At 47.1% G+C, this 24,290-nt stretch overlaps 1 protein-coding gene across 2 annotated transcripts in view; it reads right to left on the bottom strand.

Moving 5' to 3' along the window:
* The window catches only part of RALGAPA2 (Ral GTPase activating protein catalytic alpha subunit 2), an 83,423-nt gene that overhangs the window by 17,742 nt on the left and 41,391 nt on the right, over window positions 1-24,290 (bottom strand). For both annotated transcript variants that reach the window (XM_030945223.1, XM_030945222.1), the window contains 11 exons: window positions 24,088-24,196; window positions 23,618-23,728; window positions 23,211-23,279; window positions 22,906-23,043; window positions 22,270-22,456; window positions 20,749-21,526; window positions 20,413-20,484; window positions 19,565-19,688; window positions 18,602-18,757; window positions 12,134-12,292; window positions 7,862-7,989 (listed from right to left, as the gene is read on the bottom strand). In XM_030945223.1, the coding sequence (XP_030801083.1) occupies window positions 7,862-7,989; window positions 12,134-12,292; window positions 18,602-18,757; window positions 19,565-19,688; window positions 20,413-20,484; window positions 20,749-21,526; window positions 22,270-22,456; window positions 22,906-23,043; window positions 23,211-23,279; window positions 23,618-23,728; window positions 24,088-24,196 (2,031 nt within the window). The remainder of the gene's footprint in view (window positions 1-7,861; window positions 7,990-12,133; window positions 12,293-18,601; window positions 18,758-19,564; window positions 19,689-20,412; window positions 20,485-20,748; window positions 21,527-22,269; window positions 22,457-22,905; window positions 23,044-23,210; window positions 23,280-23,617; window positions 23,729-24,087; window positions 24,197-24,290) is intronic.

The following is a 24,290-nucleotide window of genomic DNA, read 5'->3' as shown; positions in this document are numbered from 1 at the left end:
AGCACCAAGCCTGGCCACCTCGGAGCCTGGCCACAGGTCCCTTTGTTCCTTTGTTCCGCCGGAGGGAGCGGAGCGGGCGCTTCCCGCAGCGCCGCTGCCCCGCACTCCTGCCTCCCGCACGCTTTTTGTCTCGCAGCGCTCTGCGCCAGCCTTTTCATGACCTACATAATTCCACAAAAAGCAACGAGGATCTGCTTCAGTTTCCCCCGAATTTCGCTGTTTAATTTGATGATTGCACCGCAAGAACTGAGACGCAGCCTTTTAATCTAAACGACTCGGGGTAATTTAACTTGATTTTATTAAAACATCGGAACGATCGCCATACGTTCCGCACAAAGGAATTAGACTGGGAGGTTAAGAATCAGCATCAGGGATACCAGCAGCTCCCTCTAGTTGGAAAGTGCATTATTATTGTCCCTGAAGAGCCAGTAAATAGCAAAGATCCCCAAATACTACAAACTGCTTACACCAAGCGGCTTGGGAACTTGTGCTGGAATACATAATCCTTGTAGATCCACTGGCTACAATGCTTGGATTCCCTCCTCTTAAATGAAAATAACCTTTTATTATCTATGGTGGTGACTTCAGATTATTTTTTTAATACGTTAACTACCAAAAAATTTAAAAACCCCAGCATTTGACAACGAATCCACTTTGGAACAAAAAAACCTGCCGCACGTTATAGTGGCAATTTGCAAACCGGCTTACACTGAAATTTAAAATACGCGTTAGAGCGTGCATATGCTTTAAATAAATATAGGGTTTCAGATATTGATCCAGAAGCCACCTCCTTACATTTCCATGGCTTTGAAACTAAAGAAGAGGCTTTTTAGCCTGAGGGGTTAAAAGTGTGGGTGTGGAAGTGGGCTTTTGTTGGAAAAATTAGCAATGCTATGAGTCATTGTGCATTAGCGGCAGAATAGTTTTGCATCTTGTATGAATCCAGACACCATATGCCATGCGAGGCCGGCCGGCGCTGCGGTGCCACGTGGGCATCCCCAGCGGAAAGGCTGTTGGAGCGCAGCGGCGGCCGCGCAGCGCGGCCAGCCCGGCCCGCCGGACATTGTCGGGAGCAGCAGGAACAGCTGGTAAGCCAGCAGAGCCCCGCTCGCCCGGCCCGCATGCTAATGAGCCGGCCCGGCCGCACAAAGCCCCGCGCCCGGGGGAGCGACCCCGGGGCCCGCGGGAGCCCTGCGAGGGCTCGGCCCGCGCCCCCGCCGCCCGCTCCGACTGCGGCACCAGGAACGGCACCGCCGGCCCCGCTCCGCACCCACAGCCCAGCCACAGCAACACAGCGCGCTCCGCTTTTCACCGACCCGTCTGAGACAAAACCCGAGCGGGAATTCACAGTAAAGTTCCTGAAAGACACAATGGAGCTTTAGTCACGTGCATCCCTTCAAAGTTAATGGGGGGGAAACAGCAAAAATTGCTTTGCAAAGACACAGGATGGGAAGCCCTCGCAAACTGGCAAGAACCACCACAAGATGGGATGGAGTAGTTGTTAGTAACCCGAATATACCAATTTTTCTTCTGTCAAAGAACCAAAGAATGAGCAAGTGCCTCTCATGAAACACAAATTGGAGGCTCTTTGTGTAACCCAGGAGAAAACATTAAGCACGGTGGTAGGACAGGTGTTTGCACCTCTGTGTACACCTTCTCGTGAAAGGGATATTTACTGCTCATAAACAAAGCCCTGTACCGAATTGTGAGCCCCTGCAAGCTGCCTGCAAGGCATCCTCATCCTGGGCTCCTGGGCAGGGCCTTGGCAGGGCATGATTACACCACCCAAACCACACCATTTCCAGCAAGATCAGAACTTCTCAGTCTCTGGCAGGGCTTCAAGAGGCATGGCTGTGTGGTTTAGGACCCTTGTTTGCAACCAGCACATACATACTACTACTATGTCATTTAGAAATCCAACATTGAGTTTGTTTTGTTGGGTTTTTTCCCCTGACACAGTGAACTCACTTTTCATTTGAAAACACATTACATTCTCAATGTCACTTAACTCCAGGTTTATCTTTGGAACTCTCCATTATATCAGCCAGCAAAGAAGAGCCTCTACTACTGCTGGGGTTTATTTAGTGCTACTGAAGAGCACAGAAACTCAGTGTCAGAATCAACCTGGGACTTTCTCAACAACCCTCAGCAAACTTGGCAGCTCCCAGCCATGGGGGAGGACAGTAGTGCCTCACGTTATAGTGACAAAATAAACTGCACCGCTGCCGTGCAGCCCCCCTGGCTGCTCCCTGCTCCCCCAGCAATGTGGGTACAAGCTGTGTGTCTAACAAGGGCCCGCCAGCAGGTTCAGGAATGGACACGAAACAGAAAATAGAGAAATGTGATCCCATTGTGTGTGCACAGTGCAGCAGCATGTGGAGTTTAGACCTGCAGAAGCATTTCATACTCTTTAGATATGCACCGAGGGGACGCAGTGGATTCTCTGCGAGTCCATGAAGAGCTCTATGAATGAGAGCTGAGGAGCCGCCTCCACAATCCCATGTAATGCCACCTAAAAGCTTTGCCTCGCATGACTTATTACAGGCTGGAGCAGATTAGAGGCATCGATCGCTGCCTGGAGAAGGTTCTGGCTGTGAGGAGGGAAGGCAGAGGACACAGCCAGCCCAGCCATTGATCGGCTGCAGCAGGGGCTGTGCAGGATGAAGGGCAGAGCTGCCAGTGCCTCGGCCCCCCTCGGGTCTGGGCACCCCTGGCCAAGGGCAGTGAGAGGGACCTGCTGCTGCCCACAGACACTGGGCACTGACAGGCACTCGTGCCAGCCAGGGCCGGCCGCTCGCAGCACACCGTCAGGTGCCATGTCACATAAATTGTCACAGCTCCTGTGACACATGCTTTAGAATTTCATAGCCATTCCTATCAGCATCGATATAGCTGGAGGGCACCACTTCTTGGGATGAAATAAAGGGGACAAACTGTGAACCCTCTCTGAAAGGAATAACAGGCTTTCCATCTCATTTCCCCGGCAGGATCAAACACTGCCTTGTACCCACAGCAGAGCTCCAAATGCCAGTGCCACGAAACACACACTGAGAGGGACACAAAACGTGTCTGACACCACACGAGCCTCCAGAACATCTGACAGCCATTCACACAATTAAGTCCATCATAGCAAATACCTTTCTTTCACAGATAAAGCAGGTAAGCAGATTGGGCACTCTCTATTAGGTTAATCAGAAATTGGCTTAAGCCAAGAAAGGGATTTAATTCAGAATTTGAAGCTGATGTTCTTTGCTTAATCTTCTTGGTTCCAGATATTAACACATCTAGGATATATTAGTATGTCAATATCTGGATGAGTTGTAATGAATTAAAGTTATGAATGTCTTTTTTGTTATGTGTTTAGATGGAGTTTTGGCTTTACCCCAGTGAGCTGCTGGCTGGCACAGGTCAGCAGGCACACCACTGCCACTACAGTGGAGAAAACAGTGAGAGAGTTACTCATGTATCAAATTACTTCTCCAGGGTAAGGGCTGTGTTTTCCTCAGGTCCTGGAAAAGGAGTGCAAACTGTGAGCTGGGAAACGGTGACATCCAGTGCTCAGACATTACATAAGGAGCTTTCATCCCCACCGTGCTCGTTTGTGCTTGTCCCGATGCACAGACACCTCCAGAGCCCGATGTCACAGCAAAGTGGAGTGCAGGAGTCAACAGGCAGCAGGAGATCAAACCCCTCTGCTGCCCATAAGAACAAACAACTCATCCCAAAAGCGAGATTGTGCACAGAGATAATTTTATAATCAGTGCATTAATAAACCCCAACAAGAGCTAGCTCTCTATTTACCCATTCCCAAGAAGTACATGCAGTAGCTTGAATTGCTAAGAACATAACTTGGAGACTACCAGAAGTCACTGAAAAACACACACAGGGAAGAAGCCCACTGGTGTTGGCACACAGGACACATTCCACCCTCCCCAAGGCAGATTACAAAATGCTCCTCAAAGCTGAGGTAACGCTTCAAACACGTTGGGGTATTTCCTACTTTTCTCTGAATTCACTTAGCATCCCAGTCAGCAAGGACTGAGAGTACAAGAGTTATTTGAAATGGTGGGGGTAATAAAAAACCCAAAGTGGTAAGATACTCAAAATAACACTGAAACAATTTTTAAATTAAGCCAATTCAATCCAAGAAGAAAAGAAATGGCTTCATTTGGAAAGATAACCTGGGCAGTGAGAATTGCATTTCCCTGGGCATTCTAAGAGGAGCTTTTTGCTCAGACATCGCTATCTCCAAATCCCAGTATCTTTTTGGAGACCAGGACTGAATTATGGGCCAACCAAAAGGCCCGATACCTGCCAAACTAGCTACATTTTCATGGCTGAAGGCTGACTAGCACCTGATCTTAGGAACTGTCAGCTTAGACAGCAGCTGCCAATCAGACCTGTAATACTTCAATCCAAACCCTGTTTTCCCCCAGTATTTACCCTCAGAACAGAGCAGCTCCCAGAGAGGAGCTCTGCTGCAGCTGAGTACCACAGCACTCCAGATCACACAAGTGTTCAGAAATCCTTCCCAGCACACAGCTTGTTTCACACAAGCTGGAAGAGCATTCAGAGATGCACTTTTACAGCCCCATTCCCACCAGGTTTTGAAAAATTCAGCATTGCTGGAAACAGAACAGACCCTTGCTTACTTATGACATGTAATTAATTGTTTGCAAGAGAGGTTGTTCTTTCCTTTCCCCAGCACATACAAAAGAGGCTCGAATGTATTCAAAAACCTGCAGAAATATATTCCTTTCAATACAACAATTATAGTAAGCTTAAATATTATTTTTTGTTCTTGTAAAATTGAAGTCATCTTATTACTTATGATTTCTGTAAGTCCCAGTCACATTAAAAGTCAGACACTGCCTGAAAAAAAGGGGCCTGGAGAGGCTGCTGGAGCACATTGCCTCATGCTCAGCAGTTACTCAAGGATGGCAAGAGTCCCAATTAGCAGGGGCTGCAGCCACTCAGCCTCTCTGCTCCATGGCACCAAGGAGGAATAAAATGGGAATTTGGAACATAAACTGATGCGCAATCATCCCCGCCCATGGAAGCACTGCGGCAGCGGCAGAGACAGCACAGTTCCAAAGACAACTGAGCTGTGCATGCAGCACCCTGGGAGTGCCATCATGTGCCCTTCGATGGACACAAAGAACCTGTAGCCACAACGGCTCTAAACTGAAGTTTAAATATAGTTAATTGTTTTTTAACGAACCTCTTGCCCCAATGAATCCCTTAAAACCAAAAGCATTACATAAACATTAAAAAAGAGATTAAAAACAAATCTGACGAGGTCTGCCGTAGTTACCTTCCTAATTTTCAAAGAGATTTCTAACAGAAATCTGTATTTGGGCACGGCAGTGGAATTTGTGTCATCATGACCAAGCGGCTGCGGGCAGCGAGATGCTCCCGTGGCTCTGCGGTCCCGGTCCCCATGGAAACCAGACTCTGATATTGTCCTCCGCTCGATGGAGCACCAAGTCGGGAGCCTTTTGTGCCTGATGAGATTTCTTCCACAACCTTCCAGCAACAGACCCTACAGCTTCCTCCTGACTCTTTCCTAATTGAGATGCAAATTAATCTCTGTGGCTGATTACACTTCCCTTACAGCCCCTGACAAGTGCAGCTGTAGCCGGAGTTTACAGACTTTCCAACAAGTGACTTCAGCTGTCACTGCTGGCAAGACGCTGCCCCGGCTTCCCAGCACCACCAGGGCAGAGCAGGGATGAGTCCCTGCAGGTACTTCACACCCTGCCACTGCTCCAGCACGGATGCAGCACCTCATGGAACCCACATGGACACCAGATGAAGTGTTTGATCTGTTTGTAACCACACGAGAGTCCAAACGTCTTCAGTACTGACCCTTAGCAGGGATGTTGCCTTTTAACACGACCCATGAGCCAAAGAGAAGCTGCAGATCCTCCTCAGCTCTGCCTCACACTGGCCTGCAGCCCTCATCCCAACTGCAGGTATGACTGGTGTGTGCCAAACATCATCCCTCACTTTGCCAGGGACATTGCTTTCTGTTTCTCCCTCTCACTGACATTTTTTGAGTTATTTCCATCTCCAGTCTGATAATGGCACTTCCATTTACTGTTTGCACTGCTGGGTCTGCTTGCCTCATGTCCTGCTCACAGCAGCTGGCACAGCAAACACTGGACCTGAGTCACTCACCCTTTGGGAGCTGCATTGGACAGGCCCAAACATCACCTTTACACATCTACACACACTCACATTCCAGCTGCTGGCTGCAGTGCATCTCAGAGTCTGCACTATCTAGAGAATGAATTACAGATAGCTTTTTCTCCTGCTCCAGTATTGCCCCAGAGGGATCTGCCCACCACCTCCCCTTTGTGCCATTTCAGGAGTTTCTCAATCCACTTTCATTTATCAGACAGACAAGTGGCAGTTGATTCACTATGGACAGCACAGGTGCAAAAGCAGACGCAGGAAAAGGCGGAAAAGAATGTGGGGACAGATGCTAGCTCAGACCTGTGCAGAGCAGTGCCCTGTGCAGAGCAGTGTCTGTGCAGCTCTGTCCCCCCAGGGACGCACAGGGACCCTTGGGGACACCCCCTTGGACAGCAGGAGCATGGCCAGCTGGTGAGTGCTGCTCACTCACAAAATGCTCAATGCCAAAACATGGGAGGACTCCAGCTGGGAGCGAGGGGCTGGGACAGCTTCGTTCCTGGAACTGCTGCTACTTATGTCCATATTAATACACTGTTACTTTAGTATTGAACACTGAGAGACAGATTAAGCTAAATTCTGCACATCACAGTTTCAGGAATTTGCTAGATTTCTCTCAGGAAACAGAAGAAAACAAAGTGAGCCTTGACCCACCTGTCAGGCATTGCCACAGTTTGCACAACCACCACCACCACTTGCTTTACAATGAGTAAACAATTAGTTATTAACACAAATCTACTTACATGCAATGATACTTTTAATTTCTGATGACTTTTGCAAAGTATACTGGACAAAATGTATTTTAGTTTAGTTTTAAAAAAAAACCCTAATGAGTACTTTGAGGATATTCCATGTTTTAAAAATGTGCATCGTATACTAATTCCTCAATGTTCTTTCAAAGATCAAAACAAACTCTTTCTCCAAGTCATGCGATTAGAAAAATACTCAAATCAAATACTCCCCAGAGACAGCAAAGTGCAGCGAATGTTTGTCCTGAGGTAAGTGATGTGATTAGCAAAACAAGCTATGAAATCTATGGCATTATGAGAAGACCCTAGCATGGGTGCAAACCAGTGCTAACTCTGTGGGTCTGTGTAGCACCCAAGAACCACAGTCTGTGTCACAACTCCTGTCCCAAAGAAGCACATCTCCAGCTACCTTCCAGCCACTGGTGGAAAACGGGTTCTGAAAATGCCCAAACACAGGTGTGACTGGAAAGAAACTGGAATTTGGGACCTGGAACATCTGTATCTGAGGACAAATCCCACCTGCCTTATTAATGTAACAAGTCCAAGTAAAGTTAATTGGATAGGATAAGAGCATGGCTGAGCTGTGGCTACCAGCCTGACATACACAATCCAGAACTTCTATCAGTGTGAAAGCAAGCTGGGAGCTGCCTTTTCTCACAGATCAAGGCCCAAGCCCACCAGCAGTGAGGTGGAAGCTGCTGGTGAGAGACTCCTGTGCCATTACCATTCCATTTTGAAAACACTGGATGGCAGCTGGGTGTGAGCCACTGAGAACATCCAGCTGCAGGCAAAGAAAGCTCTGACCTTTCCCAATGAAATCAAACAGGAGGGATTTTCATCCCAGCCTACCTCTCTGCAGGATGATGCTCCAAGTGAGAACCCTACCAAGGGGAGCCTTGCCCCATGGAAAAGGATACAAGCTCTGGTAGAGTGGGATGAGGGACTTGACGGCTCTGCTGGCGTTGATGCACGTGGCACAGATCAGGCTGGGCAGCAGCTTCGCCGTCACGATGGCGCCGTCGAAGAGGGGACCGAAAAATGGCACCTGGGCACCCCAAAAGAGAAAAGCAGGCTTCAGAACCACTGCAGGAGACTGGTACAGCATGTTGCCACAAAAACAGCGTGGCCACATTGTTTTCCACACTGAGACTTGCAGTGTGACATTCATCTCCCAAGCTGGTGAGTGTTTAAATCCCCCACAACTGCCCTCAGCACACCACACAGACACACACAGGTCTCAGAACATTCTGCTGGCTAAGCATGAGTTTGGTACACGTAGAAACTGGGGCCATTATGAATTTGCAATCAATATGCCTTTGGCAGTGAATATTAGGAGCTGTTTTCCATCTGGGATCCCAACAGGAGACCCTGATTCACTGGCTGACTCCAACATTGGCAGGAGGCTTTGGAAACACGTATTTACTTCAGATAATCCTCTATAAACTCCTTCCATGGACTTCACAGAAGAGAAAAAATCCTTGAGTTGGTCCAAGATCAGGAGGTGTGTGGAAGGCAGAGGAGATGGCAGAGCAGGGGCTCTCTCAAGGGCAGGACACAGGGTGGGGACAGGCACAAATGGGCCCAGCCCAGTGGATCAAGGTGCCCAAATGCTGCTCCTTCAGGGCCACCTCCACAGGAAACCCCTGTGTGACATCCTCTGGTGACCTGAGGCTCTGCAGATGAAGACCACACTACGAACAAGAGATGCTTTCTAAAAATAAACCATGTCCAGAACTGCAGACACAAAACAGATCTGAACCTGCTCAACCCCGAACATTTTAATGTTTAAATGCACAACTTTCAGTACTTGCAAGTACTCAAATTCATTTCCCTCTCAGAGACTCAAAATGAGAAAAACAACCCCCCAGCTAAAGCCCTAGACAGAAGCCAGCAACAATTATCAATATTTAAGCTACGGATTTTTTCCATCTGTACAGAGGCTTATCACATAAATAAATACCCTCTATTATTCTTCTCCAACTGCTTGTGGGTGACTGTGACAGTCATTCAATAAATGGACAAAGGCAATAATATAAATCCCCTGCATCTAGGGAATTCCTCTAATTAGAAGTGGCAATGAATTACAGAAGAAATTTTGGTTTAATGTAACATCTGGAAATGACAGCTGTCTCTGTGCACACTTATTCTGTCATTCCTTTACTTAAAATAATTACCCACCCCCAATAAAACAGAAAAGTGTAAAATGTTTCCATAGTGGTTTTGCCTTCTTTTCAATTATTTAAATTTACTGCTGGCATTATTATCCATGGCAGTTGGAAGGGAAGGGGACAGAGGAAAATCAATGCCACCAAAATGATAACATTATGGAGCATCAAGTTTTGCCTCCCTAGGCAGTAATGTTTTTAAGTGAAATTTTTATCCCATGCACTGTCTAGAAGCATTGACAGCAAGAGAAAAGAATGCAAAAGTACAGATAAGGAGGTTAAGCACATACTAGTATTGAAGTGATACCACCACACAAATACCAGATATGTAAAGTCAGATCAGCAGATGCTACTGGGGCAGGGAAATTCCCTGCTGGGCTTTTTGGACAAGTAGGTTTTGCTTACAGCACTTGCATTCACGGTTTCACACTCACCAGGAGCTGGGGAGCGGGGCAGACTTTCTCACCACTGCACCACAGAATTTACAGATGTAACCCAGGGACAGGGTGAGTGTATCCTGGCCAGGGAGAGCAGCAGCAGAGCCGAGGGCTTCGGAGCCCGCCTCGATCCGAGCCGGATGCACGCAGGGCTCGGAATTATTCATTCCCCAGCACACACAGTGGCCTCGCCAAGGGTCATTAAAGTCACTGGAGCTGCATCTCCTCAGCTTCCATCTGCACGGGGGCCCTGCCCTAACAAGGGTTGGGGGGAGGCCAGTGGAACGTGCAGGGCGCGCTCCCCGCTCGGCTCTGCTCCGAGTCCGGCACCCAACACCCTGCCCGGGAAAGCAGGGCTTCAGTGGCCACCACAAACAAACAGCCTGCTTTGACAGGAATCAATTAAAAAAAATAGAGGGAAAGATCCCCTTCTGTGAGTACTCCAAATGTCACTGCAAGTTATCCGTGAAGCAAAAATTAATATTCAGCCCACTGCAAACACCTGCTTCGTTCCAATTTCCAACAGCAAAATCATTATTTCTGTTGCCCGCAGTAAAAGTAGGCAAGGTTAAATAAACCTTCTGAGCACAAAGACTTCCCCTCTACAGCAAGCAGCACTAGTTAAAAGAGTGGGGAATGGGTAAATTATTGTACCAAATGGCTGAGAATTAATCTCTGATGACGAGCTGCAATCTAACGAGGCATCTGTGTCCCAGGGAACCCGCAGCATGTCCCTGGCGGTATGTGCAGTGCGGAGCTTGCCTGGCATGCTTTGTCCCCTCTCGCAGGCAGCTTTTCCTCTCATTGTTCCCAATATCCTCGTGCATCTGTGACGCGTGGAATGCATTCACACTAACAGACTTACTATTGTCTTCCCTCCCAAGCTTTGTCGGGCAAAGACTGCAGCACAGTTCCTGATAATTATATTGCTTAATTAATCAAGACAAAAAAATTTGCAAATCATTGCCGGGTTGCCAAGCAGGGAGATCAAAAATGAAAACAATACAAGCTGAAGCAATATAACAAAAGTAACAGCTATCTGATCAGAAATTCTTCTATAATGAAGCTATTAATGCTGAAGCGGTTAATGTTAACATTGCTCCAGGTGTCTCTACTTGGCTGCAAACAAAAAGGCTAACATTATGGATATAAAAGGCCAAATGTTGCCATGGATTCTGTAACCTGATAGAGAGGACAGCCTTTTCATTCGATTAGGGAATGCAATTTAAATGCCAGGGACTGAAGCCAAACAACAGACATTTCTCTCTGCAAGGCTCGTTCATTCACCCTGGGGTCAGTAGCTGGTGAACAAAAGGTCAGCCACACTTGCCCTGGAAATGTCTGGATTAATTTTATTACATTGTAATGGTTTGTACTTTAAATGTAGGGATAACACTAAATTTCCAGTTAGCTCTTATTCTGGCTGCCCGTTGGGTGGTTTTGACTAATATGTAAGATGACACAGCTTTTCTCCATCGCTCCAGAGAAGTCTCAAGCGTGTTCCTAACGCTAAATTCTCATTTCCCTGATGGAACATTAAAAAAAGCTAAAATGCTCAAAAACTAAACTGCACAGCTCAACACCGAGCGTAAAAAAAATCCCAACAACCCACTATCAGAAAATTTTGAAGTTTGAAATGTCTACTGACAAAGCACTGGTTGATACTGACAACCAGTATCCAACAACCCCATCACACACAACTCAAAAAATAATGTCTACACCTGGTCAATATGGGATATGATGGAGGCATTCACCACAGTTGGCTACCCCTTTGGATGAATATTGTCCCTCCTATAAGGCAAAGAGTATTTATCACAATGACTACTTCCACAAAGTATATTTTATGCATATTTTTGCATCCATAATGTATCAGACGAGCATTTACTGCAGTGGCTTTTTCACACACATGCACAGATGTACATACACACACCTCTGACATTTTGCAAAAAAATGCATTTTTTTCCAAAAAATTTCTCAGCTGTGAACCTCCCATACTTTGTTTGATGACAGGATGTCCAATGTCTGCATCATCCCACCCAGTCAGGTGACAATGACAGTCCCACAGACGTGTGAGGTTCTGCTTGGTGCCGTGTGTACAGCAGTGACCCAACATCCCACAAGGAACTCAAATCATGAATGGTTTGCTTTCACTGCCACAGGGGACATTCACAATGGCTTAAATACTGTTCTCTACCCAGTAACTTCTGAGGGTTGAGTATTCTGGAGTGTTTCACTCAGCACTAAGTATGGCTATAAAATGAAAGAGCAGTCACTCCAATCACCGTGAGTAAATCCAGTTTTAAAGTCAGCTCACTGCTTATCCTTCCCCTGACACGGACAGGCTGATCTGGGAGAAAACAACCCCAAACTCTAAACCTCTGAGCCCTGCTGAAAACAGCAGAACTGCTGCTCAGTGGCAGAGCACAGCAGGCCAGTGAGGCACCTTGCTCAGCTTATCCTTCCCCTGACATGGACAGGCTGATCTGGGAGAGAACAGCCCCCAAACTCTAAACCTCTGAGCCCTGCTGAAAGCAACGCAACTGCTGCTCAGTGGCACAGCAGGGCCGGTGAGGCACCCAGAACGTACCTCGGGTTTCTTCATGATCTCAATGAAGAACATGTGGTTCTTCATGGGGTAGATGACGATGAGGACGTCCCCGAAGTCGGTGGGGATGATGCCCCTGCGGTAGTTGCGGGTGTGCTCGGACCACACGATGTGCACCTCGTCATTCCCCAAGTGACGGAGCTGCAACAGCAAATTGGCTCTTTATTAATCCCTGTGATAACCACGCTGCACCAGGGGTCACGGCTCGCAAATTGAATTACAATGCTCGATAGCAGGAATATTTCATTACGGAAAAGTTAAAATATTGTTTTTCTCCAGTTGCTCATGAAAGCATCGGCTCAATAATTTGCTTCATTTAGAACTCATTGTTGTCTGATGGCTTAATTAAGTCATTATCAAACTAGCCATTAGCATGATATGTAAATGTACATTACCTACAGTGATTTAAGATGGAAAACTGAATTACTGGAACAAAGCATTAACCAACGGAGCATTGTATTCCAGCTAAAATAAGGCAGCTGTCACAGAAATATGAAATGCCTTGACTCAGAATGTCAAGAAACTGCCTGTCAGGAACCACTATAACTGAATTTATTATCCACAAACATCTCCTCACTGACTATGTCTGGAGAGGTCTCCTGCCTGAAACGTCAGCAAAATATCCAGGCAGTGTGAAGTACAGCAGAATGGGAAATACTGTGGGAGTTACACCTTTTCATTTGAAGCAGAGCTACATGAAATACAGATAAAATTTAAACATGACACACAGAAAGCCTCTGAGAGCCTCTGTGTGTGTGTGTGTGTGTGTTTGCTCTGCTGCTGGAGGAGCTGGAGGTGATCTAACAGATGGCAAAAACTATTTGGCAATCACGTACAAGCCTCACACAATGGTTTCAACTGTAAGCTTTAAAGTTAAAATGTAATCCACACACACAATGCCAGCTCCAAGCATAAAGAGACTTTAAGTCCCACTTAAAGCTTAAAAGACACTCCCCCCCCCTCCAATTTGGTGCTACCCCCGGAACAATGTGCACAACAGACCGAACAAAGAAGCCAAAACGAAGCTCTGCTACTTCACTCTGTGTAGGGGGAGAGAAAAAAGGGAAAAGAAGGTGGTGATTTTCACTGGTAAATAACAACTAACCCCAACACGCTTTGGATCAGCCTACACTGTGCTGATGAGGCTTCCCTATTCAGAGCCAGGCAGTGCCTTTAGAAGGAAAAACTTTCACTCCTACATATTGGTGGCAAACTGGACCCCTCAATCATGAGAGAAACATGGCAAAACCAACATACTGTGAAAAATTTTAAAAAGTTACAACTGTGAACTTGGCTTACAGTTCATGTTCCAGCAGAATGAAGTAAAACTCAGTTCCCCAGAAGGACTGAGATTCTCAGTTTATTTTAAATTAAACAGAAGATAATAAATCTGTTTTATTTACACCCATGGAATAAAGGTAATTTTAGCTGTGTTTGAAGAAAACGTGAACCATTTTTATCTTGGAAAAACATGGGAACATTAACAACACTATTACTAGAGCTTGTTATGTGTACAAAGCAAGCAGAAATTGCTGTTCTTGTGGTCACCTTGATATCTGTGCAGAAGCTTAGTAAAAACAAAGCAACACACAAGAAAACACTCACATTGGGAATGCCACAAACTGACACATACCAAAGGCAGCAGGAATTCACACACAGGACAAAACCCTGATCTCACTCTCTGTGACCAGCTGCAGCCAGGTCACCTCCAAAGCGATCAGAAGGGAGATGTCAGGTTTAGTCAGCTACACCCCTAAAATCCATCTGGGTGAGCAGACCTTGTGCACAGCAGGTCCCAGATGCTGAGGATGCCCGTCCAGGCTGTCCCACTCCAGGATGGGCCCAGCTCAGCCCAGCTGAGCTCAGGGAACCAACGCCAGGGATTTGGAAGTGCCCACGTTTGCCAGGCTGAGCCCAAGCCAGCTCTGGCACTGGCTTCCCTGCACAGAGAGCCTACAATGGTGGCACCCAGAAAACCTTCCTCTGCTGAAGGAAGCCCAAGAAATAAATGTGGAATGAATTCCATAAGGCAATTCTGTTGCCCAGGTGCAGAGAGCAATTCACAAACCCAGCTCAGCTCTTCTGAAGAAAAGGCTCTGTACTGCTGTGCCTCCTGTGGCTTCTGGGGTGAGAAATAGCACATACTGCTATAAAAACAGCCATCAAAATATGTCCAAATACTGCTTGAGGGACCCTTTTTAAAATCCCAAGGAACTGTTCTGATAATAATCAAACACTTTGTACTGATATTGCACCCTTCAGAACAAAATTCAGTGAAGAAGGGAACTTAACTGAACCAATACTTGCTGTGCTCATGATTCTGCCACAATCCCCAGTGCATGCCAGCAACTTGTTTTAGAGCTTGAGTTACTGCCCTTGTTAGGAAGCCACACATCCTTAAGCACCACAGTTACAAGGTATAATGTTACAACGAAAAAATTGGCATTAATCAAAAATATTTGTTACTTGAGAGGTAACTCCATTGATAAAAAGCCGTTACAATAATCTCATCAGTGACAATAAGCCAGCTGCTATTTTCCTGTGTTGTTTATTCAAAACAGCAGCTGTGGGGCAAACTCAGTGCCCTGAAGGACTTCAGCAAGTTGTGCTGAAATGTCCAAAGCCCCACGGCTGACGTGTGCAGAGCCAGAGCTCCAGGCTGTGCTCCCCACCCAGTTTAGGGGTGGGGGAATAAAGAGAAAAACTACATTAAAAATCCCAAAGCAGACATGAAATCAGATGGGTTTTAGAAGCAAACACCAACAGCAGTCTGGAGTGATGTGCACAGTGAGGGAAGGCAGTGTGGCACTGGCAGCGTGTCCTCCCCAGTGCACAGGAATTTTCGGTGGGCACAGGAATTGGCCCTGGTTTGGCTAATGGGGTGCTGGGACACAGCCCCAGCCCCAGGCCTGGGTCAGCCCTGCTGTTCCTGTGCTCTCCAGCCCCAGGAGAGCAGCTCCAGCCCCAGCCCCAGCCCCAGCTCTGGGCTCTGTGGGTGACACTGGTCACGGTGCACACCTCCGGCATGACCTCCTTTCCCTTCTAATTGCATTACACAGCCAGCTGGCTCCAGAGAGGAGTCGTCTGTTTGACTGAAGAATTCCTGCTTTTGGGGAGGCATGGCTGCTACTTTTGCTAAGTAACAGTGGGGCCTGACATCCCCATTGTCTGGCTGACTGTGTGCCCATCCTAAAATCTAAGTTTTATTTGTAAATTAAGCAAGAAACTTCCTGCCAGAGCAGGGCTGCCTGGAGACTGATAATGTGTGCCTTTCATTCCCTTTCACTCTCACTGTATCACTGCCAATTTGTTTTTCTGCTGCTCGCCAGCCCGAGGCCATAAAAGCCTTGTAAGACATAAGTGCAATTATAGTCCTGGAGTCAAATGAATTGGACAAATCCAATAGCACAGCTCTGTCCCCACTCTGCAAACCCCTACAGCAGTCAGATTAGCTGCTAAAAATCTAATCTAGCCCCAGCTAACAAATTTCTGCAGCAAAGGAGCAAGAGTTCAGTATGGGGTTGCAACCAGATTTCTGAATTGAAAAAGTTCTGCTCTGACAATGGAGAAGATGAAATAAATCACTGAGAAATTCGGCAGCACATCTTTAAACCGTTAAGCACAATTTGAGCAGAACGAGACAGGGACTGTAGGATGCCATTCCTGGGATTGATTTTCACTCTTGCCACAAGACAGGCAGATAAAGTTTGGAACCAATGATGCTGAACCCTACAGCAGCAGAAGAGATCAGCTGAATTTTGTTGACTCCACTAGGAAAGATTTCTGTCAGGGCCAAGACTTATTTGGAGAGGGGTTTTTCTTTCTTTTTTTTTTTTCTTTCTTCCCTCCTGAATTAGCAATATAATGTCAGCATATACCTCAAATGAAAAAATGCAGACTGCAAATCACAGCTCTACTGCACAAAAACAAGAGGCCAAGCTCATTCCCAGTGAAAATGAACTTATTCTGGGAAATTCATACCAGAACTCAATTTATCCTTGCGTTCAGTAAAATCAAAGAACCACAATAACATATTTAAGTAAAATTACTACATCTGCTGAATTCCCCAGCCCCCAGAATTTATGGCCTTGCTATGGCTCCCCAGGGCAGCAGGTGGTCAGTCCTTCTGTTCAGCTGGGAGTGTGCTGACAGGGATGAAGCCTCTCTTGGTCTGAGGCAAAATAAGCAGAGAAGAAACCCCAGCAATCACAAAGATTTCAGAGATTAGGGGGACCTTAGATCCCAGAGGGAGGGCATTAAAAAAGAAGCTGCGGCCCCCACTGCATCCTGATGAACTTTTCTCCTCCCAGCACCACTGTCCTGTATCACCAGGTATGGTTCAGCTGTAGGAGCAGGAACTGAATAAATGCCATGGGCTTCCACCTTTCTCTCCCACACTCCCATAAAACAAAAGCACTGATGGCAAGAAGTAATAAATATGAAGTAAGAAATTATCTTTTTAACCTGGACATTGTGCCCCAACAGTGTGAGGCAAGGACCTAAGCCCAGAGAGTTGTCCACCTTCCAGAAAGTGCAGTGCTTCTGAAATGCACCTTTTCTCCACTCACAGCTGCAGGTCTGCAAAATCTGTCAACAATCCTTGCTGATCTGCACAGACTTGCATGTCTGCTCACAACAGAAGCTGTGACAAACTGAATGAAACTGTTGTGAGTGGAACCACGGATGAGTACACACTGAAAAGCCTTCTGGAAGTCATCTGGTCTGAGCCACTGCTTGCAGCTCCTCGGGTCCATGAGCCTGCTCAGAGATTTGTCCTTCACTGGAATTCCCAGTCTGATCCCTGCAGGGCTCCATTCCTAGAGCAGACCTCAGGTTTTCTGAAAAGGTCCCAGAGCAACTCCTTTGCAGTTATTTTCTGTAGACAGCATGTGCTGGAGCTGGCCTGGTTTCCTGGCGCTACAAAACTGGGAGACTGACAGCTACTAAATGCTTTTGGTTTCTGTTTCTCACAGAGAAGGAATTCTCTTAGAGCAAACACAGGGAAGACAAATAGAATAACGAGACCCTCAGTGTCTGTGATAATTCATAACATAGATGAATATAAGGAGAATAAGTGGACTGTTTGCAGCTAAATCCCATTCTTCCCCTTCTGGTAGCTCTGCCACACTGTGCTCTCCTCTCCCAGGTGATGAATTACTCAACAGCCAGAGCATATCCCAGTGTCTTTGCCAGGCTTCCACAAAACCCAGGACTTGCAAGGGAAGGTTGGACTAAACAAATGGCCAGGGTTTGTGCAGGAAAACTAAGTCTGGGAAAGACATGGCAGCAGTTCTCAGACGTGCATAAGTGTGCTGCAAAATAATCTGCCCTTCACATCCACGTGAAATAGGATAAGAATCAATGGGCTTAAATTGAAGCAAAGTAGGCACTACCAGAGATTTTTTCGTGGTACAAGAAGTGGAGCACAGGAATATGGAGTATGTTGCCTAGGGCAACTGTAAATCATTCATCACTGGAGTTTTGGTCTAGCAGCTGGACAAATACTGGTCAGGAATAATAAAAATACAAACAGTCCTACACTGGTACGGTCACAGAGACCCTACAGCCCTGTCCTACACACCACTACCCCACTGCTGCTTCCTGAAGCACTCAGAGTACTTTTCTCCATAGTCTTGCATCCATGAAGGTAGTGACTTACATACAGAAAGAGGAACATATCATTTTGCTGATTGTCCTTTTTTTTAATGACAGATATCACAATAAAAAAGACAAGATCTGACTTCAGTGTGAAACACCGGGCAATTTTTCAGAACCAGTAATCAGAGATTCCACCTTTATATTTCAAAGAAAAGCACACATCATTCTGAAACCAACTGGATGGCTGCTGCAGCGTTACTGATGCATGCTAACAACCTCTGCAGGACAAGTTACCCATCCTAATTAAAAAGGCAGAGATTTCATATGCCCCAAAAATCTTTGGGTCTAAACAGCAGCTGGCAAACAGCATAACCTGCAATCGCTCCTTGCTAGGAAAGACAAACAATTAAGTACCAATACCAACAGAATTTTGGGCTGGGTTCTGGCTGTCTGAAGCAGAGGCTGCCTGTCAGACCTGTGCCTAACTGGCTGCTATCTTGAACTCTGAGCTGGCTGCTTGGGCTCCTGAGCCTATCAGCCCTCTTTCCTTTCGCTGCTCCCCACAGGACAGTTTGATGATGCTGCATTTGGTTGCTTTGTTCTACCAACCTACAGCAGTTTTGGCAGGCAGACAATGTACAAATGAAATTATTGCTAATATTATTACCCACGGTGGCATTTGAGGCTACCATGGAAATGTTAATTGCGTTTCAGAACCCAGAATTTAGATGCCATTTAATTCAGCTAACCCAGCTGCAGAAGCACCACGTGGCAACGCAGGCACAGCCTGCCAGGGCCAGTCAGCAAAGGCTGCTTCCAGCTTTTGATGGAAACACACTGCAAAGCCTTTACCTTTTTGGTCAGTGAGTCATCTGAGTCGGAGGGCATCCTGGTGGACACGTGGAAGATGATCTCCACGGTGGAGGTGGCGTAGTAGGGCGCGGTCTGCCCCGTGCTGCCGTTGCGCTGCAGGCCACCCATGAACCCACCATGCGTGGAGAGGTCGACCTGAGGGAGCCAAAGGCACAAACAGGAGCCACCTGAAAGCACTGACACGTCATCAGGATTTGCTTCTCTATCAAGGTTAATGAAATCACCGCCCTAGGTTTCTGTAGCCACCCCAGACAAAAAGAAGTCTTCCCCTACAGCTCTGCCATCTTTCCGTTACATTTGTCTTTCCCGTGCCTGTATTCGACATTTACTGAAAGTAAATCTCTCTGAACTAGGTTCTGAGTCATTATCTATCCAGCTATTTTACCTTCCTCCAGCAAACAGCAGCAAGGAAACAACAGCATTCTGCCACAGACTGCTGGCTAAGGGCTGTGTGGGGCTGGCAGCTCCCACTGTCAGGAGCATCACAAAAGGCAGAGAGAAAAAAACAGAAAAACTGCGAAAGAAACTGAATATTTGTACAGAAAAAACACCCTTAGAATAAATTGTTCCAGAAGTTCATTCAGAAGAAACACCTCTCTGAAGTCAAGCCTTAGTCCAAAGGCTTGTCTGTTTTCCCAATAGCACCAGCCTGAGGATGCTGCATCTCGCTGTGGCACTTGGATCCTTAAATGTGACATGCAGCTACTCTGGATTTCCCAAACACCAAAATGTCCATGGCATTTAGATTATGGCACACCCTTCTGACAAAGCAAACTAAACCCACACGTCATAAAGAACTCCTGTGCTGAGTGTGATCAGACCATGTCAAGAGCTAAAAGTAGCTAAGCATCAGTGTGTAGCAATTTTTTTTTTTTTTTTGTGAATTAAAAACTGTGCAGCGCCACCAGCAACAAGGTAGCTTGTCTAAATTATGGCTGTTACCTCCCAGCCCAGCCCAGCCACAAAATCTTCATAGGCCTGGCTTCCCCTGGCGTTGGCCAGGATGGAGCACTTGTCCTCCTGTCCCTCAGCGATGTAGAACACGGCGATCTTGTGAGTCTCACGACTGCAACGAATGAGATGGAAAAAGAAATCAAAATTAAACAAGCTTCAACTCAAAATTATTTTTGAGATCACCCTGCACTCCAAACATATGACCAGGTGCCCACATTTAGCTCTGTGTGTCGATTTCTTTTATGCACACAAATACATCAGTCACTTTCAGATTTTCCCCCGTTTTTTTGCCACCAAAACCTCACTGCAGAGACACCCCAGCTCTGAGAGCAGAGTCAAGCCTGGTCCTCCTGTACATCAGCCACAGAACTGGTGGCCAAATTCTAATTACAGGGTTAATGACTCAGATCTGTGCAGCACTGCAGAGACAGCGAGGTGGCACAGGTGTTAATGGGAGCATAATTTGACCTACAGAATTTTAATTACAGGGTGATGACATACTATGCAGAAGAGGCATTATTGACTTTCAGACCTTGGGCAAAGTTTTACAAGGCTGACAGGGACAGCTGGCTTATCTGAAAACATGTAAAGTGCATTTGATGTGGAAATTGTTGGGAAAGAAGAAACTCAGAACTCTGCAATGCTGCAGATATTTTTCGAATGTATCGGCACAGGTGGCTTCTCCATTCGGGCCACAGAACTCTGGAGAAACAAACAGTCCAATTTTCATACCAATATTTGGATTCAACAGGAATGAAGTTTTGGTTCTGGGAAACTTCATTCTTCCTTGGGAAACACAAACCTTATCACCGGTGTGTTCAGAACACATCACCTACCACTGGCGAGAATCCAGATTTTTCAGTTCTCGCAGCAACTTTGAATTTTTCTTCAGCAGATGAAAGCTTTTCCTGGAAAAAAATAGGAAAGGTTTGAAGGCAAACACAACACAGTGGAGACACAGTATTTCATCACCCAAATAGCTAAGAGAATTAATATGATATGATTTCTTAAAATTAATGTTATACACAATCTATTGGTGTGTATTTCAAATCACCACTGAAGTTCAAAACTCTGCTCTTACCCCCAGCTATATGATCCTCGCTTTCTTAAGCGTGTCGGGGGTAAAAAGTCAGGAGAGCACCCTAAGCACGTTCTGGATCCTCCCTTCCTACCTTCTATCCCAGGAGTTCATTCCCAAGTCGTTCAGCAGCAGCCGACAGAAATAAAAGGAGGCTTGGGGCTGGGCAGGAGGCGGTGGCTCCTGGCGGGCCACGCTCATGCTGCAGTCCGAGCTGCATTTCAGGATGAACTCCCTTTCCTGGGCGCTCTGCTGCAGCAGGGCCTCGGTGATGGCGCGCTCCTGCTCGGCGCTCATCCCGCAGGGCGGCGGCGCCGGCTCGTTCAGCTTGCGCTGCGGGTGCGGGAGGCACTCGGGGCTGCTGCTCCCGATCCTCTCCAGCAGCTGGTCCAGGGCGTCCTCTCCCTCCTCCACCTGGGAGCCATCGCTCTGGCAAAGGCCATGCTGCTGCTGTGGGTCGCTGGAGATGGCGAAGGCAGCGGCCGTGCTGCGCTGGGGCAGGCAGCCCTCCAGAGGCCCGTACAGGACCCGGCCATCCCAGGAGTACTTCCCTGAGATATCCCGCACGATCACCCGCACGTCCGAGGGCGGCGCCGCTGTTGGCTCGGCTCCCGCCTTCTTCTCGGTGGGGATCTGGAGGTAGGAGATGAGGGTGCTGTCGTTGAACACGAAGAGCTGCAGGTTGGGGCTGCGGAACACTTCCGAGCACAGCTCGGAGGACTCCACGTAGGAATTGTCGTGGTTCTCGCTCAGGAGGCTGTGGAGGATGGCGGGGCCCCCGCTGAGCGGGTAGTGGCTCAGGTGATTCACCAGGTGAGTCATGACCATCCTCGCTGTGAGAGGGATCAGCTCCAGATTCCTCCTCCTCTTCTCTGAAACCATCAGGGAAAACACAATGGATCAGCAAGAGCAGCAAGAGGCAACACAAAAGGAGCACCTGCAGATTTCTGCCACATTGCAGCAGTTTGCCCTATGTGACCTGCTGATCCTTCCTGTTCAAGGAAATACTTCCAACAGCTTTCCAAGAAATCCTACCTATTCCACAGTTTTACTTCACCACATCCCCACAGCCATCAGAACAGGAGGGTGGCACAGCAGAAAAGTCAAGGCAAACCAGAGATGTCACTGCAAAGCAATGCTCCTCCATCCCTGGGAGGTGGGAAGTGAGGTAGGGAGAGACTTCCTAGATGCTCAGATGGTCCCCTCAGCACAGGCACACCCATCAGTTATTTCATAAAGTGACTGTGCTCTGAGCTACTGCTGTGCCTCCACTTCTCCCATGGGAATGTTACTTCTTTTATAGCCAGAAACCTCCTCATTTCTATGTTTTTTCATATTCAGTGTAAAACTGTTTCTCTGTGGTTTACAGTGTTTCTCCTTCCCTTTACACCTTCTAAACATAAATTTGTTCTAAGGAGCAGTGCTGGCAATGAACTCAAACATCCAACACAGAGGCAACTGGAATTCATCCAGAGAGGGACGTGCCCAATTCTGAAGGAGCTGCTACGTGCAGTAAGGAGAAGCCCGTTTCCAAGGCAGAGATGGAGCCTGGAACACTGTTTCCCACTGCTGCACACACATGCTGGCCCAGCCCACACTCTGGGCATGCCCTTACCTTCAGCCACGGTGAGCAGGTTGCCCAAATCGGTGGGGGACGGGCACTGGGCTGGCTCTGAGGAGCTCCTGACGTTCCCCAGGGGCAGGAAGGGGTCATAGTCAGAGGAGGAGAGGTCAGCCAGGCTCAGCACATAGTGGCTTTGCTGCGTGTAGGTGCTAGAGCCATTGATGCAGCAGTGCAGGACCTGCGGGGGCACGGAGCCAGTGACAACCTGGGACAGTCCCCAACACACCCAGCGAGCAGTACCCCCAGTTCTAACACACTAGACAACCCACCCATGTCCAAATTCAGCATTTCTAAATTAACAGTCTCCATCTGCACTGATTCTGTGCTTTTAACAGCTCGCTTCAGGGCTTTTTCTGTATTTTAACAGTCCACTTCAAATAATCCAAATACTACTGCAAATATTATTTCCCCCAGCTCGTTGTTTTAAGCATTTTACCTTTGTCTTCACCATCCCCTGTCTGTTCGACATCTCTAATCTTATCTTCTTAACATTTTGCATTTGTAACTTCTCACCTGGATGACATGATTTTCTAGTGCTCGACAAAGCTGCTTCTGTGCCTTCTGGGTGCGTGAAAGGCATCTTTAAACAGCCAGGCAGAGTAAATCACCTTTCTTCCCCCTACTCACTCTGTAAATATAATCCAGCAAAGGAGCTTTGGATGCATGTTGATCCTCCACAGCACCAGCAGACACGGGCTCCAGCAGCATTTTCATGGGCAGTGCCATGCACCAGTCCAGCAAGCAAAGCAGCAGTGAAACTATGAACTGAACAAGAACACAGACCAGAGTGTTTAGGTACACTCTATTAAATATACCCAGACTTTAGGGTATGAATTGGAAAGTTTAAAATTCAGCTCTGGTTCGGAACGACCTCATTTAAAACCCCCCTCAAACAGCACAAAGAATGGAGACAGCTCTTTTCAGTGACACACCTTCTTATCTGCTTCCATGGAGGAGTATTCGGCACCGGGCAGGAGGAACGCGATGGTGGCCACCAGGATCTGCAGCCAAACAAACCAAGTGTCAGAAAGGCACTCAGCTTCTTCCTCTGCAGAGACAGACCTTCCACAGGGTGTGGAAGACTGTTCCACAGGGTGTGGGACAGGTTAAGTTCTCCAAGGAGCACCCAACTGCGTGTGCCAATCAATGAGAACATTTTACTGAGCATTTTGCACACAAATCGCTACAAACCAGGGACCTACACTGGTCCAGGGAGTGTAGCAAGTACCTCCCTCACAATAAAAAAAGGAGAAGGTAACAAAATCACAGCAGCCCAAGGGAGAATTAAGACAACTTTGCATATAATTTCCATACAAACATTTTAAAGATTCTGACGTACTTCCGTAATTTTCCGGCACAGGGAGGATTCGTACTCCTGAAGCTTCTGCCAGTAAGACACCAGCAGCTGAAGGACATCACAGGCTACCTGAGTTACCAGCTTGTTGGAAAACTGGACGAAAAAAGGTGATTAAAAGCCAAATAAAATATTCAGGTACAACACACTGCATTCAGTTTTTGTACATTTCATTATTTTGCATCTCTGCAAAGAATAAAAATTGTTAGTGTTGTGAGATCCCATGGTCAGCATCAGGAACCAGCAGGTTTGATACTGTCTGTATGTGTGATCTTTTACATGAGTTTGCTGGGGAAGGAGTCTATGGGCACACAGGTTATTTTTGCCAATATTCTGCATGCTTGCACAGGACACCACAGCAGCAGCCTGTGCCTCAGATTATCAGTGATTATTTGCAAAGTGGAAATGCCTTTTCTTCCCCAAAGCACAGTGATCAGAGCCCACCACAGCAATACCTTCAGTGTCACACCTATGACATTGATGGCTTTCTTCACATGGGGGTGGCTTGTGCACTGCATGAGCTCCTCACAGATCCACACGCCGAGGCCACAGATGGCTATGCATCTTTGGGAAAAGGAAAACGGAGCTGGTCAGGAGATTTAGCGCAATATTTAGGGGGGAAAAAAAGGGAAAAAATGCACAGAGATGAGATCTCTCT

This window comes from Camarhynchus parvulus, chromosome 3, assembly GCF_901933205.1.
Source record: "Camarhynchus parvulus chromosome 3, STF_HiC, whole genome shotgun sequence".
Classification (NCBI taxonomy): domain Eukaryota; kingdom Metazoa; phylum Chordata; class Aves; order Passeriformes; family Thraupidae; genus Camarhynchus; species Camarhynchus parvulus.
Note: the sequence above shows the minus strand (reverse complement) of the source record. Positions and strands in the feature narration are given on the sequence as shown.